The sequence below is a fragment of the Lupinus angustifolius genome, chromosome LG11, assembly GCF_001865875.1.
Source record: "Lupinus angustifolius cultivar Tanjil chromosome LG11, LupAngTanjil_v1.0, whole genome shotgun sequence".
Classification (NCBI taxonomy): Eukaryota; Viridiplantae; Streptophyta; class Magnoliopsida; order Fabales; family Fabaceae; genus Lupinus; species Lupinus angustifolius.
Window position 1 is genome coordinate 33340313 of NC_032019.1, and position 16443 is coordinate 33356755.

A 16443-nucleotide genomic window follows, 5' to 3' on the forward strand; every position below is an offset into this window, starting at 1 on the left:
TTAACATCGCAATCAACCATTAGCTGGTAATTTATATATTCTATAATTATGTAGTACATGTTTTTTTAGTTCAATCAAACAATTTAATCGATTAAACCATTTAAAATATATACAAAGACCTCTTTCTCTTTCAATTAGGGTAGTGACGGAACAGAACGCACACACGTAATGTTTTTTTTGTACCTATACTCACATTATTTGCAAACACCCGCACATATAGTGGGTATTTACCGATACCTAACAACTTTTTTAAGTTTAAATATATATTTCGTAATTATCAATATATATAAAATAATTATTACATAAATAATAAAATTTATGTAGATATTAAATTTATCATATATTTCAGTCACTAAAAGTCGTTAAAAAATAATATTAAAATAGATAATATATAATTATAAAATAGTAAAAAAATATCATATATATATATATATAAATTATTTAATTAAAATATAAATTAAAAAATATGCAGTATCCGAGTTGCAGGTATCATGATACATATTTTCACTCATATATTATTTTTACAGGTACTATAAGTATTAAGTATTGTAGTAGTTATCCGTAATATAACATCTTTTCTATTAGACTAGAATTTCATATAATTTTAATCTAAGTGGTAACATTGTAATTACGCTGAAGACATATGGACAAACTTTACTTCCAATTTTACAATGATTAAATTATTATTTTTCCTTCTTCCTCTTCAAAAGAGGCATTAATTGAGTCAGCAAAATAAATAAATAAATGGAATAAATTGAATTCAAATCTCACTTTATCTTTTGTTTATTGTCTTCCATTTTCAAACATCTGCAACTACAACTTTCCAACCTACAACCTCGTCAAAACAACTCTTCATTCATCAAATCAAACACTTTGAACAAAAACTGAAACACAATCTACCTTCATCTATTACATTCATCTCTCTATTCAATACTACTTTCATTTCTTAGCTTATTGGACCCAATTTGTGTTGACCCCATTATTTATTTCATTATATTTTTTGAATCATTACAAGGTAATTAGATCATTGTTGAATACCCTTTTGGCCAATCTTCATTTTCTATGATTCAAATCGTCATTTTTTATTGAAAGACTGAAACTTTTGTAGATGGTGTTTGGTTTTTGCTTAAAAGGGATAATCAAAGTGTAATCTTTTTTCCCTACAGGTTATGGTGATGAAGGAGAGAGATGAAGAGCTTGCTTTGTTCCTTGAGATGAGGAGGAGAGAGAAAGAGAATGAGAAAAACAACCTTCTCCTTCTTCAGAACTCTGAGGAACTTGATTTGTCTGATTTGGGTATTTTTTTCTTTTGATTCTTCTCATGTTTTGAGTGTCTCCTTGGTTCGTTATGTTCTAAGAATATGTCATGTAATGTTTACCTTATGTTGTTTCAATACAGGATCCAATCATGGTGTTGCTAACATTTCAAAGGTGGCATCTTCAATGCCAAAAAGCAAGACTGGGGTTGAAGAGTTATTGAATTCAGAGAATGACAAATCTGATTATGATTGGTAATTTTTGTTGTAACTTTTGATTGCTGATTGGTGTATGAGTATATAGATCTTGTAAATCAATTAGATCCATAAGAGAAGGTCTAATTGAAGTGTTTGTTGAGTGTGTTATTATATATAAATCTGTTGTGAGAGTGCAGAAAATCTGTTAATCTAGTTAAAACAACTGAATAATGAAATGAAGATTTAAATTCCGAAGCGATTAATACATTATCTTTTAGAATGATAGAAGTTTATGGTTGTTGTTTTTGAGTAATCCCCCACTCGAGATATCTTCAAAAGTTGAAAAGATTTTGCTATTATACCTATGACAATGACGATTACAGTTTACACATTTAATTCTAACCTTTATGTCCAATCATTATTCATGATAAATGAATGATAATTATTTGGTTGCTCAAATAGTTTTTTGCCTTAATCTTACATTCCTTGCTGTCAATATAGCTTGGCAATTTCCCATTTTAATGTTAAAGTAGATCCTACTATAGCTTTGTGTGTTTCTCCGATGGAAACAAATTCAAATCAGGCTATACTTTTCATTTATTGTCGTCTGAATTAATATCGTACTTTGGAAAAGAATATGTGTAACACCTTAATAGTCACCCTTGCTGTTTTCAAATGCAAACTTTCTTCTGTGGATGAATGAATTCTCTTTCTATTTGCACAATGTATTCGGTATTTTGTAATTTTAGACTTCTCTCCAGCCTGCTATATTATTCTAGTACAGATGAGAACCATTTACACTGAAAACAAAATAACCCAATTTCATGAAAAAATACAAGGAGAAACAAGCGTACCGCATTATTTTTTTTACTTTGTTCATTGTTGCTTCACACCTGCATTCTTTTTCAACAACAGTTTTTGTCTATTTGAATTACACAATTCTTTGTACTGACAAGAAGTTTTTAATCTTTCTGTTATCAGGCTTCTTGCGCCACCTGATTCACCTCTTTTTTCTACTTTAGAGGAATCACATATATCAATGAAAAGTGAAACTGAGATACGTAATGCTCGTCCAACAGCTTTAAGACCCAGGGTAAGAACCATTTAATGTGATTTGTTCATTAGTTGGATGAATACGACATTCAAAGCTTAAAACTTTTGACTTTATAATTCCTCTTCCTTAACCAAAATCTTAATTTCACTTGACACTTTTCCCATGTTTGATTTTTTGAATTCCTATGAATTATGTTGATCTAGTTGGTTTAATTCAACATGTGCAACTTTTTTTTTATGTTGTATCATGTGTTGCAGGTATCTAATATCCAAGTAGAGTTGGCTTCAAGAAGCAATATAGCCTCTAAGCATCATGCACCAAAGCCCGTACTTGGTTCTTCTACTAATGGTAATAGGAGACCTTCACCATGTAGGGGTACAACCCCAGCCACTTCCAGATCTTCAACACCATCTGGAAAGCCAATTATACCTTCGTCAAACAAGTCCTCTAGGCCCTCTACGCCTACCTCCCGGGCCACTATAACAGCTTCTGTAAAGCCAACAGCTCCACCAGTGAGATCATCCACTCCCACTAGATCCACTGTCAGGGCCTCAACACCACTGATTTATAGGCCTTCCATGGAAGCTCCTAAGGTATCTCAAAGATCAGCAACTCCTATGCTTCGATCATCAACCCCTTCAAGGGCATTTGGAGTATCTGCTCCTCCTACTCGACCTTCATCAGCATCAAAAGCACGTCCTGCAGTTGCAAAGAATCCAGTACAGTCGCGGGGCATCTCTCCATCTGTGAAATGTAGACCTTGGGAGCCTTCAAAAATGCCTGGTTTCTCTCATGATGCTCCTCCAAATTTGAAGACATCATTGCCGGAAAGACCAGCTTCGGTCACTAGGACTAGGCCTGGAGTACCAAACCCTAGGTCATCTACTGTTGAGGCTGGTAGCAATGGAAAATCTAAGAAGCAGTCAAGCACACCTTTGAAGGGAAGGGCTTCGTCTGGTTATGGACAGAGTAATGAAAGCTCCATGCATGTTTTGAGTAGAGCTCGTTTCACCGACAACGATATTGAGAGTCCTGTTTTAATTGGCTCAAAAATGGTCGAAAGAGTGGTAAACATGAGAAAATTGGCACCACCAAAGAATGAAGACCACCATTTTGCTCATAACAATTCACATGGAAAGTCTTCATCTTCTGATAGCTCTGGATTTGGATTAACACTTTCAAAGAAGTCCTTAGATATGGCAATGAGACATATGGTATGTCAATCTATTCCATTACTTATATGTTGCTATCTTAAGTACAAGAATGATTATGTAGCTTTACCTAATGAGTATAATAGGGCCATAAAGATATTAATGCAACTAATCGATAAGCTTCTCTCTTGGTAATACTGCATTAATATCTTATTGATTTTGGTCTTCAGTGTATGCAGTAACATAATAGCAAGACTTTGTATTCCTATTTGTTTTCTAACCTACTTCCTTCTTCTTCTTGTTGTTTACTTGGTAACAAATCCAGATCCCTTTAAGATCACGGTTAAAGTTTTGGATAATTTGAAGTAAAACATTTATTCATACACTAGATTGAGTAACTGAATGAAAGGAAAGAATTATATTTCGTTGATTCAGTAGATAGTATTACCCAAGATTTGTTGGTCGCATTGGAAGTGGACTGCACCCTAAGCGAACTTCACTCGCATGTAATGGATTTGAATCCGATAGTTGTCACTTTTAGGGAGGACCTTACATAACAACCACCTCCGGCTCAAGGGTTAGTCTCACAGCTAAGGATACCTGGTCAAAGACCATATAGCAGAGCAGATAGTCATATTAATATATTGTAAATGAGATATATCAGAAGTTTGTTACAGCTTACGACAGAATGTTGACAAAGACTAGCATAGCCGAGTATCTTAACGAGATTTTAGTTTTGAAACTGAAGTTAGTGTATTTGAATTCAAATGTCTGATATTAACTATGCTGTGCTTAACGAGGTATACGCTGCTATGAAGTAAACATCGATTAAGTTGGTTTTCAGTATATGTTTAATATTAGGCAAGTTACAAGTTGTCTTTGGTTTTTCTTGCGCAGGACATAAAGCGAAGCATGAAGGGTAATAATCTGCGCCCGGTTGTGACAAGCATTCCAGCTTCCTCCACCCATGGTGCACGATCAGCTAGTTCATCAAAGAGCAGGACAATCAGCGTTTCTGATTCGCCGCTTGCCACAAGCAGCACTGCTAGTTCGGACCCGAGTGTAAATAATAACTCCACATCTTATGCTGGAAGTGAGGTCGAAGAAAATGATTTGGACCATTGGAATCATCAGGAATAGATAAGGTGTTGTAGGCATGGTCAGCATTGCTCATGCCACTTTATGTGCATGTGGTAGAACAATTGGCACAAATATTCATGAGAATTATTGTGTTCCAAGTAAATGTGCTTATGTTAGAATATTTGTAGCAATAGCAGTGTGTTATCTTTGTTCTTCTAGTGTTCTGATGCACAATGGAGATAATTTGAGTTTTATTGTAGGGAAAAACCATATAATATGTTTGTGGTATTATGATTGTTTGTACTTAACATTTGCCACTATAAATTGATGAGCTCGTTCAATTTAGTTGTTACACACACTAAATGATCTCCAAAAGTTTGTGGTTAATTGTGCAATTGGAATTCAAAATTGCAGTTTAGATTCAAGCTTCCATGTATTAGAGCTTTTAAAATATTCCTTAGAATGTTTTACATATGGATTCAAGCTTAAATTCTAGCTTGATATTTTTACCACTAAAGCTTCCTATGCATTGGTGTGGTTGTGAGTTTGGTTGCAACAATTAATGGTGGATCTAGTTTTCAAATCCTAAACTTGGGAAAGAAGATAATACTTGCTAACAATATAATGATAAAATTGGTAGAATGACCTGCTTTAACTATTTGACTTCATTATTGGTTACTCATGAGTATTTAGCTCTATAAGGTAGTCCTTGTTGATTCACACGGGATTCCATGTGCTCCATGCTAGTCGGGTTATAACGTAAGCTATTGGTTCTTTCAATTATTAGACTCTCACATTTGGAATGTAACTCTTTATTGCTTCACCGAGCAGTATAAAGATTATACATAAGACTAAAGACGAAAATAATAATAATTATATGACCAAACTGAAAAATTAAATAAAGATAAAGAACAACTCAATTTACATTCCCTATTATTGTTCCCATAGAATAACTTATCTAATCCTATCAAATATGTTTAGGAGATTTTTTATATACTATCATCACATTTCATGTCTTTGTGAAATCACCAATTTCATCATTCACTACAACTATTTATCCTTTCCTTGTTTTAGATTAATAAATGTAATATTGTTTCACTACTATCTCTCTATCTGCTTATATTTGATCCATAATGCAGAAAGAGTTTTGGCTGCAAGCAATCCAATTGCACAGAAGAGTAGGGAGATTCCATTCCTACTCAAGCAAATGGAACAATTGCTGCTCCTATACCTCCTCGTCCCTTCGGTAATGTGGTTGCTCCACCTGCGATTCCAGCCCTTCGTCTACCACCCCCTCAAGCTGCAGCAGCATTCCAGCCTATGCCGATAACCGGGCAACCAGCATGGCATCAACAGCAGCCAGGTCAAATGCCACATGCTATGCCTCCTCCTCCTCGAATGCAGCAGCAGTTCAGGCCACCTCACCCTGGTATGCCGATGCGTCCACCTCCACAAGGTGTTTCGGCTCCTCCAAGGCCTCTTCCCCCAGAAGCAGTAATGGTAAGCCAACCACCTCAGCAACAGTTGAAGGAATGCAACCCTTATAGACATGTTCTGACTCCCAATCATAGGGAATTTTACCCCATAGTTATTGATAGATTGTATTGATAGTATGATCTACAATTTCAGGGTAGAAATATGGTCAAAACAGTCACTTTCTTGATCTTGCTTACTCTTGTTCTTTTGATGTGTAAAACCCTAATTCAGAATCAGATGAAAAAGTGATTGATGTAGAACCCATGATGTTAATGTTAATGCTAAACTGAATCACTGTGCTACTATGCTTCAAGCCTTTGGGATTACACTAAGATCTAGAAGTAGTTCAGGCATAAATTTCAACAAAGGAAAAGGGTTACTAGAAATTGTAGTGTTGGATATTACAAAAACAACTGAAGCAAGGTTGCATAATTTCATAGCTTGGGAGCATCATAAAATGAAGGAAAAAAGTTCTGGTTTGTATAATATGCATCAAAGTGGTTTCAACAACAAATGCAAATGCAAATGCATTGGTAATGCTATGCTTTATAAGGGTTTGATGTGTAGTGCAGGTGATGTTCAACTCCTTAAAGATAAGAAGGTTATAGTAAATCATACAAATATGAGCAATGAAGATTTTATAACTTTTTTCCATTCAATCACAATGGGACTTGATGCTTGCATTATTGATTCTGATTATGCCAAATCAGTGTTTTAAATTGTGGTTGGTCATTGCGACCATTGCGAGGCGAATTGTGACAGTTATAGTGTGAACTATTTTGTGAGTAAAAATATATTTTTGATATCGATGCGGTCTGATGTAAGCCGATGCGGTCCGAATGGGGTCTGATGTGGTTGCGTTGAAGCCTGTTACGGTCGCTTCAATGTGATTTCGTGTCACACCATAATTGCGGTGTGACGCGATTGCGGCGGTTACCGCAACCATAAAGAAATAGAGGGTGATTTCTTAGAGATCAAAATTCGTGTATCCACTTCAAGTGTCTCTGCACCATGTTCAATTCCGAGCGTATGCGACTTTCCATTTTTATATACACATTTATACAAAATGTGAACAAAATAATGTCAACCAGAGAATCAAACTTGTGACCTCCACTTTGTTGCCAAGAGATACAACCATCAGACCAACTATCATCTTATTTCAAATGTCATGAAACAAAAATCTACATATATTTATTATGTGAATTCAAATATTTTGGAAATATCTTTGACATCTTGTCTTATCATTCCAAGAAATAATGTAAATGCAATTTTTAGATTGTATTTTGCAACCGCAATTTCGGCTACAATCTAGTAGTTTTTGGAGCATTCGCAACAACTTATTTATTGCATGGGCCACTTTTCCAGCAAATTTACAAATATTTCCTTGCATTAGTCATTTTTTTTATGTTGTTGAACCATGCATGTTTTTCCATGTTATTGTTGAAGTTGTTGATCAATAAATAAAGTATGTGCATGCTGTTGTATGCTTATTTAGTCATAACGAGAAAATGGTATTTATATTCAACAAAAGGTCTAGGGGAGTGTCCCGCCATTCATGTTCCACACGGTGTCCCAAAGTAATTAGAAAGCATTATACAATTAAAAAGAAAAAAATAGAAATTAATATTTAATATTATTTTATGAATTATGATTGGCAAGAAGAATAGAAAAATTTTGAGATAGGGGATCCTTGTCTCAAAAGGTGATACTTTATTTTACAAAAATAATACATTAAATCCACATGTCTATATACAAGTTGACGAGACACGATTGGGGACAACAAATTGGACAATAGCACTTGCTGGGAGATCTTCATCCATGAGTTACAACATTCCTCCATGGGCTAAGTGAAAAAAACATATAAGTGAGATTGACACCACATCTTGACCCAAAACCTTAAGGCATTAGGTCTACGAGTTTATTCACTTCTATGTTTTTTAACTCATCTATTTTTGCTCAATGTGAGACTTCTTCATTCACACTTGGAATACCCAACATCTCCCCCTCAAGTGTGAATTCTCATCCGAGTATTAGATACACCAGAGCTCAACTCTCTATCTACTTGCCCCGCCGTTGGCTTAGCCTTTCATCAATGGAACACGCCGCCTTGACCTCTCGTCAGGAAGATTTTCGACACAAGGATCCCACATGGATCTACTGACCACTTGACGCTTCAATACTCCGTCGAGCCGTCAAACCATCGACTCTGATACCACTAGTTGGGAGATCTTCATCCATGAGTTACAACATTCCTTCACGGGCTAAGTGAAATAAACATATAAGTAGGCTTGACACCATATCTTGACCAAAAACCTTAAGGCATTAGGTCTATGGGTCTATCCACTTATATGCTCTTTAACTCATCCATTTTTGTCTCACTTTGCACTCTTTCCATACTCATGTAACAATGGAACTACCCGGTGGTTGGAGGTTCTCTGGTTGCAGTCTGATCCAACAAGTGGTATCAGAGCTGATGGTTCGGCTGGGACATGGTGGACTTAAGGGTGAGCGGACTAGAAAGTGTGTGGTATCCACACTTGATGGAGAGATTATTGGGTTTATTCAAGTGTGAAGTCTCACATTGGATATGCGAGGAGGAGTGAAAGAGTTTATAAGTAGGAAAGACCCATAGAACAAATGTCTTAAGGTTTTGGTTCTAAGACATGGTGTCTCACTTGTGACTCTTCACTCTTCCCATACTGTGAGTAACCACGGAACTCCCTAATGGTTGGAGGCTCCCCGGTCGCGGTCCAATACTTATGGGAATGACTCCTAACTCCTTTCACAAGGGGAGGTCATAATTGAGAAGATTGAGTGTCATTTTTCTTCTTGGAAATGAAACCGCCTGTTAAAAATTAATGCATCTTGTAACATATGGTCTCATCTTCATTCCTATTTATGCCATGCATGCTCTTTGGCTACCTGAGACAACATGATCAAAAATTTGTCTGAAGAAATTTTTGTTGAGCTGTTTTTATATCTGTTAAACAACCCTTTAATATGTTGTTGTTTTGTTTTTTGCTGCTATTGCTTTCTACTTTTACAGTTGGTGGTGTTGTTTTATTCTTATGTTGTGTTTTTGTTGATGCATGTTGTTTTACTGTTATTGTTATTATTGTTGGTTGTTACTGTCTATTTTGAAGTCTATAACTATTGTGAAACATATGGTGTGTGGAAATGTCAAATACAGGTTGTAACTTTTAGGCCATAAGCTTACGTGTTGTTTTGGTTTCGCCTTCCACAACTCTCCAATATTAGAATGTGAGAAGAATATGATTATGTAAAATTTTAAATTATTTAATTAGTAAAAATTTGGATCATTTAATTTTTTTTATCACTTATTGTAGTATCCATCTAATACTAGAGATAATCTTAACACTATCAAAGATTCATATGTCTTAAATAAGAATTAAATACTTTATGTACTAAAAAAACCAAAACAAAAATGTTTTCCCAATTAAATACGAGTGAGACTCCTTTTAAGTAATGGAGAGATAAATAACTTTTTTCTTTATATTTTAAGGGTAAAAATGTAATATCATTTTAAATAAGTCTCATTCATTAAATACATGATATACACTCCAATTCCTTTTAGTGTAATGTAGTATATAAATGAGAATAATATACAATCATGCTAAAATTATAAGGTATTAATGTAATATACTTTATTCAAAACTACACGAGTCCAAAATAATATACACAATTATTCATTACCTTAACTCATGGAAGAGCACTATGTATGAAGATGTTTCCTGTTGTCTTGGACTGTGTGTTTTCTTCTCCTGTTGTCATTGAGGAATGAGAGTGGTTAATATGAATTACCGCATATATTATCTCAAATAGTATTTTAAATTATATCTCATATCAATAATATTAAAACAAAAATAGAAAAATATAATAAATATTTAATTTTTTTATTTGACATATCATATTTTTATTAGTTCAAGATATAATTTGTTGTATAATTTTAGATATCTAATCTTTTTCCACAATCGACAAGACCATGTCCTATATTCAATTATTCATTTTGACAAGCTAACTATAAATATTAAATAATTAATCAAAACAAAACAATATGTCACTTCCAGAGTTTACCTTCCAATGTTCTTGGTCTTCAATGTACTTCATTTTCCTTAATAACTTACTTGACCCTTTATTTCATTTTCCATTTCTATACCATATATGGATTATTCACACCCTCTTTCCACCTCTTCAACACTGTTAAATCTTACATATTATCATTGTTTTATTCATCTTTCTCTTTATGCAAGTAAAAACCATAGCTTTTCAACTTTTTCACACAACCATAATCAATTTGAAGATTCAGAGTTGAGTTATTTTTTGATGGGTGATTCATACCATGTTTAGTTGTTGGTAAAGTTTCCAACTTGCTTCATCTAAGTTTCTGATTTTCATGGTCATTGGTGTTTGACTATTTGGTATGTGTGATGAACTTCAGGCACAAAAACAGTTATAAGGTTTAATAGTTGCATAGAGGATTGGATCTAGGGTCATAACCATGATTAGTAATTGCTTTGGTGCCTTCAATTGGTGTAAAGGGAATGATGGTGTTGATGATCAGCCACAAGAACAAGGTACAAGAAATGTTGTGGTTTTAAATTTCAATCATTGATCAATTGTTTGTACTTTTTTGGTACTATCAAGGGTATCCCCTCGATCAATTGTTTGTATAAAATGGTAGTTTCTAATTTTGTACTTTTTATGCTTTATGTCCTTAAATTGATCCATCTTTCTTGTACCTTTCTGTATATTTTGTTCTTCAAATGTCAAATAGATTTTCCTCTGGGGTGGAGGATTTGATGAAGTTCAGGATATCAAAATTAAGTTACATATATTAACTTGGATAATTTAATTAAGATCCCTTGGAAAAACACTTAGGAAAACTTAATCATGGTTAATGAAAGTTTAAATTTCTTTAGTATTGTGCTTGTTGGTAGTATTGAGTTAGGGAGACACTCCTCTGAAGTACAATTTGCATTTTAGAGTTTAATGTGTATAAATTTAAAGAACGTAAGTTCATTAATCCGTAAATTTATTAACCGAGTATAATGATTGTAACCATTCATCATTTTCAATAGTTTACATTGAGCAATTTAAGCAAAATTACTTTCCATGAATCACCCCAATTCAATTAAAATGGATCTTTAGGATATGTTTTGGATTTGATTACTTGTGATGTTATAGGTAAAATTCTTTTCTTTATTAATTCTCACTTTCAATCAGTCAAAATGTCAAACAATGAGTAATGTATTTGATAGATTCTTTGTTCGCAACGCCAGGATCTATCTGTTGCAGTGTATAATTAATTGTAGGTCAAAACTGAGGCCAACCTGCAGAATAAACATTTATCTATCTCCAACCACTTAGTACTACCAACTTTATGAGATGTATTCAACTCAATATATCCAAATTAATATGGTTGATGTGGTGGCATGTTAGGATTCAATTGCTAAGTATGGGACATGTCACATATATTCAATTGTTGGAGGGTCCAGTACTAGAGAGGATCTCGATTGAACTTGATAATATTTTTTCTATTTATCTAAATTTTTTGGGTCCATCATGACTAGCTTTTGTAGGGTGGCTAGGTTCGTATCAATTGGTATTAGAGCTTTTAACCGTATCAGTCAGGTGCAAGTAAGTGGTGTAGATGCTAACATCAGAATTGCAGTATTCACCTATGAACTAGCCATGTTAGGATCCAATTGCAATGTAATGAACTTGAGTCTCACATGGAAGTATCAAACTTCTGTGTGGGGTTTATATGGCTTTAGGCTCTCCAACCACAATGTGTAATTTATTTGTGTAAGGTTGGTTTCTTTGTGATCAACAGTGATTGCAACCAGAACATTTAGCTATAACTCATTGAGATCAGCAACTAGAGATTTTCATCCTTCAAGCAAAATTGGTGGAGGAGGTTATGGAGTTGTATACAAGGTGAGAGAGCTAGCTTTACCGCATTTTGTGTGTTATTTTATTAATTTCTCTGTTAGACGACGAGCCTAGGCACAACAGTAAGGTGTTTGCCTTGTAATATGGAGAGTCTCGGATTCTATCCTGTAAATAATCTCTCTATTTATACTTCATTGTGTTGTGCACTTCTTCATGAAATCTTTTTCACTAATTTTTTGCTGCTTTGTCATTAACATGTGCACTTGTGCAGGGGGCTTTAAGGGATGGTACTCAAGTTGCTATTAAGTCTCTTTCTGTGGACTCTAAACAAGGAAGCCATGAATTCATGACAGAGATTAATATGATATCAAATATACATCATCCGAATCTGGTTGAGCTAATTGGATGTTGTGTTGAGGGTAGTCATCGAATATTGGTCTACGAGTTTCTGGAGAACAATAGCCTTGCCAGTTCCTTGCTTGGTAAATATCCATTACTTGCATGTGACTCTTATTTGAGTTGGATGCTTATTCACCCTTTTCATATTTGAAATGCTTTATCTTCATATGGTATGTTTGTTTAAGATTTCGGAACACCTCAAACGAAACTTGAAAAGGAGAATTTTTTCCTCTCCCCGAATTGGACGGTTATTTATGAATTGGCTATGCTAATAAACTCCAATCTGGTGGGGTCTAGGAAAGGTAGATATATGCAGCCTTACTGCACAAGTGAAGAGGTTGTTTTTAGATGAATTGGGCAATTGGCTATGCTAATAAAGATACAAAATTTTACAGGTTCCCGAAGTAAATATATTCCTCTGGATTGGCCTAAAAGAGCTGCTATATGCCATGGCACAGCTTCTGGTCTTAGGTTTCTTCATGAAGAAGCTCAACCAAACATTGTTCACAGAGATATCAAGGCTAGCAACATACTTCTGGATGGGAACTTTAATCCTAAAATTGGAGATTTTGGTCTTGCAAAACTTTTTCCTGACAATGTCACCCATGTTAGTACTCGCGTTGCAGGCACGGTGTAAGCACACATGCACAACTTACTTTAGTTTTTCGGAAGATAGTTTAGTCTTAACTTTTTTTGTGAATTTCCATCTTAAGACAGATTTTGATAGGAAGAAAAAATATCAGTAGCACATATATTTCATAGGTTCTTATGAATCCTTATGACTATGCACTTTTGTTACTCTAGTTCTAGCAACATAATGAAAACACTTTTAGACTACAGTATTGTCTAATATAGTAGTAATATGCTCCAAAATTCATATCAATGTAATAGTTCAATCATCTTGACATGCACTGCTACAGTTAATTATTACATTTTAATTTGAAGCATTAAGAAATGTTGTCAAGTAATTTATTTAACAATAATAATATTCTCTGAGATGCAATGTTTTCGCCAAACTCGGTAGAAAGAGAATGGAGAAAGAAAGGTTCACAACTAAAAAACTGTTCTAAATCTCCTGTATTTTTCGGGCTTATTTATTACCTTTGTAATGTAGAGACCATAAACATTTGATACTGCTCAGACATTCATTAGTATAGATACACCCTTAGTTCTTTGTATGAGATTTTGTCTTAACATAAAAGTGATGTTTACTTGTTCTTTGTGAAGGGGATATCTTGCACCAGAGTATGCACTTCTAGGACAGCTTACAAAGAAGGCAGATGTATATAGTTTTGGGGTTCTTATGCTTGAAATAATCAGTGGTAAAAGTAGTAGCAAAGCAGCATTTGGAGATAATCTCTTGGTTCTTGTGGAATGGGTATATTTTTTGGATTCTTGGGTCACAATAATATTGATTTTAATACATGCTATGATCTTATATTATCTTCTTTATTTGCCTGAGACATACACAGATAAATTAAAGTCACAAATTATCATAAGTAGAATTATTAATAAGAGATCTAGTATCATTGTAAGGTTGAAATTTAAGGCTTCTAATGAATAATAGCATGTATTTTCACTCTGATTCTTAACACTTATAAGTTATACCAAACTAACCATGAATACCAACAAGGTGTTTGTTTAGTGGTGTAACGCCCTGCTAGATTCCAGGATGACCAAAAGGTTAAGAGTTTGATTCCTGAGAGCGGCACTTTTTGGGAGGGGCAGTCATGCACCTCGAAAGGGAGTGAAGGGATACCCTTGGTAGTACCAAAAAAACCGACCATAAATGTTATAAAATGTTGCTTATTCCTATGCATGTACCCTGAGAAAAATGTTGAAACATCCCTTTTTATTGTTGACCACAAAAGTTGCAATATCTTCATTCTCTTGCCATGGTATTCATTTGTGCAGGCATGGAAGCTGAAAGAAGAAAAAAGGCTTCTAGACATTGTAGATCCGGAACTAACCGATTACAACGAGATCGAAGTGTATAGGTTCATTCTGGTTGCTCTATTTTGCACCCAAGCAGCTTCTCAGCATAGACCAAGCATGAAGCAAGTATTGCAAATGCTTTCCACAGAAGTTCATATCAATGAGAAAGCATTGACTAAGCCCGGAATATATAGATGGCATTCTTTGAATGAGTCATCATCTTCTTCTCAAGTAAAGAAGCAGAACAAATATGAAAATCCATATGTAACCTCAACCAACTTTAGTGGTACAGATATTGTGACAGAAATGATTCCTAGATGATTGTTACATATGATGTTTGGTTCATATTAGTGGGATGTTGGGTAAGCTATATCTGTATATACTATATACTAATACCTTAAGATACACTCCTATCTTTTTTTCATTTTAGACGATGAGCCTCGGTGCAACTATAACGTTGATTCATCCTTATGACATATAGATTGTGTGCTCAAAACTTTGCATATCCGACCAGGTGGAAACTTCGTGCACAAGGCAGCCTTTTGGTGTCATAAATTTTTTATCATTTTTTTAGTTTTTAGGATTCCGACCATAATAGAGGAGTATGTTGATATAAATATGTAATTTGCCAATGTATTTCTTTCAGGAAGGCAGAAAAGTTTGCTGATGATTTATCATTCTATGTAACGAACCCATGTGACATTGGATATCTGGCTCAAGAATTTGTTGTGAACCCATGTGGCATTTTATGTGAGCACGTGTATAAGAGAGAGAGTAGGGAAATAGAAAGGGACATGATGTCTTTGGGTTTTCTTTAACAATCTCTCTCTCTCCTTATTCTTTTCTCAATTAATTGACACATTTTGATTGGCTTGGTACACTATTAAGGATACCAATGAGTACAGGAGATCTCCATCCTTATTCCCTCTGTTGTTTCCATTTCCTTCTTGATAGTACTTTCCTTACATTCAGTGTAATATTCCTTCCTTGATGATATTTAAGAAGTTGACAATTTCAGCAATTATCATATAAAGCAATACAACTATCAGTCCGTTGTCTTTTTCTTCTAATTTTTCTATAGTAGATTTCTGAGGACATACCATTCTATTTCTTATATTTTTTAGAAATACTAAAATCTTTTTATTCTTTTTATCTTTTAACAGTCATTGCAAGTGAGTTTTATGTCATCTTTGAACATGCATGTTATGATACTTAAAAGATATACATTACTCATATTTCATATCTAATATTTGCATGGCGAATTCATTTTACTTTTTATATACAATAAGAGAATGTTCTGTGTTGATTCTGACATTTTCTAGTCACAAAAAAATTGGGCTCTAGTATAAAATTTGTATGGAAAAGTTCAAATAAAATTAAAGGCTTAAAAGAAACTGTGATAGCAAAATAAAAATGAGTATTCCTTACATATCAGAAGAGTTTAATTAAGTAATGTTTTTACAATAAATTTTGCATAAAAGATGTCTCATATAAAATTGCAGGAACGTAATATGTACTTCCTTTTCGGGCCGATCATTATTACTTAGTAGGACTTGATTCAAATATATTCTCTAGGTCATCTTTTTAATAAGCACTAAAAATCTCATATTTTCCACTCTAGGTTAGACACTTATTTCAATAATACATTAACTGTGATAATATAAAATAGTGGTCGTTGTAACTAACAAAATATTTAACTAATTTATGCATAAAATAATAATAATAATAATAATTAGTAAGATAATAAATTTTTAAAAGAATAAAAATAATAACATATTTATTAGGTAGATATATATCAAATAGCTGCAAAGGTAACAAAAAAGTATTTGAGGCCATAATAATCATGCATCATATTTTGTGCATTTATTACACCTATTTTAACATGAAAGTTTGGGTATTCCATCATATATGAATATGATATATATTTTTAGTTATTTGCCCATTTTGTGTGACTTGTATATCTTTCAATTCTTTAGACATT

General features: G+C 33.9%; 2 protein-coding genes across 5 annotated transcripts; both read left to right on the forward strand.

Moving 5' to 3' along the window:
* On the forward strand, window positions 767-5091 carry LOC109360268 (mucin-17-like). Of its 2 annotated transcripts, none has more exons than XM_019605018.1 (6): window positions 767-1015; window positions 1167-1296; window positions 1400-1511; window positions 2436-2547; window positions 2766-3722; window positions 4557-5091. In XM_019605018.1, exons 2-6 carry the CDS (start codon window positions 1170-1172, stop codon window positions 4797-4799), a joined length of 1551 nt encoding a protein of 516 aa, XP_019460563.1. In that variant the 5' UTR covers window positions 767-1015; window positions 1167-1169; the 3' UTR covers window positions 4800-5091. The 2 variants fall into 2 exon arrangements, with proteins under 2 accessions (XP_019460563.1, XP_019460564.1); XM_019605019.1 differs by having other exon boundaries at window positions 767-996; window positions 1165-1296.
* On the forward strand, window positions 10321-15241 carry LOC109361373 (putative serine/threonine-protein kinase). Of its 3 annotated transcripts, none has more exons than XM_019606866.1 (7): window positions 10321-10589; window positions 10687-10810; window positions 12070-12173; window positions 12400-12610; window positions 12923-13160; window positions 13755-13905; window positions 14442-15238. In XM_019606866.1, exons 2-7 carry the CDS (start codon window positions 10735-10737, stop codon window positions 14781-14783), a joined length of 1122 nt encoding a protein of 373 aa, XP_019462411.1. In that variant the 5' UTR covers window positions 10321-10589; window positions 10687-10734; the 3' UTR covers window positions 14784-15238. The 3 variants fall into 3 exon arrangements, with proteins under 3 accessions (XP_019462411.1, XP_019462410.1, XP_019462412.1); XM_019606865.1 differs by having other exon boundaries at window positions 10322-10589; window positions 10675-10810; window positions 14442-15237; XM_019606867.1 differs by lacking the exons at window positions 10321-10589; window positions 10687-10810 and adding an exon at window positions 11948-11974 and having other exon boundaries at window positions 14442-15241.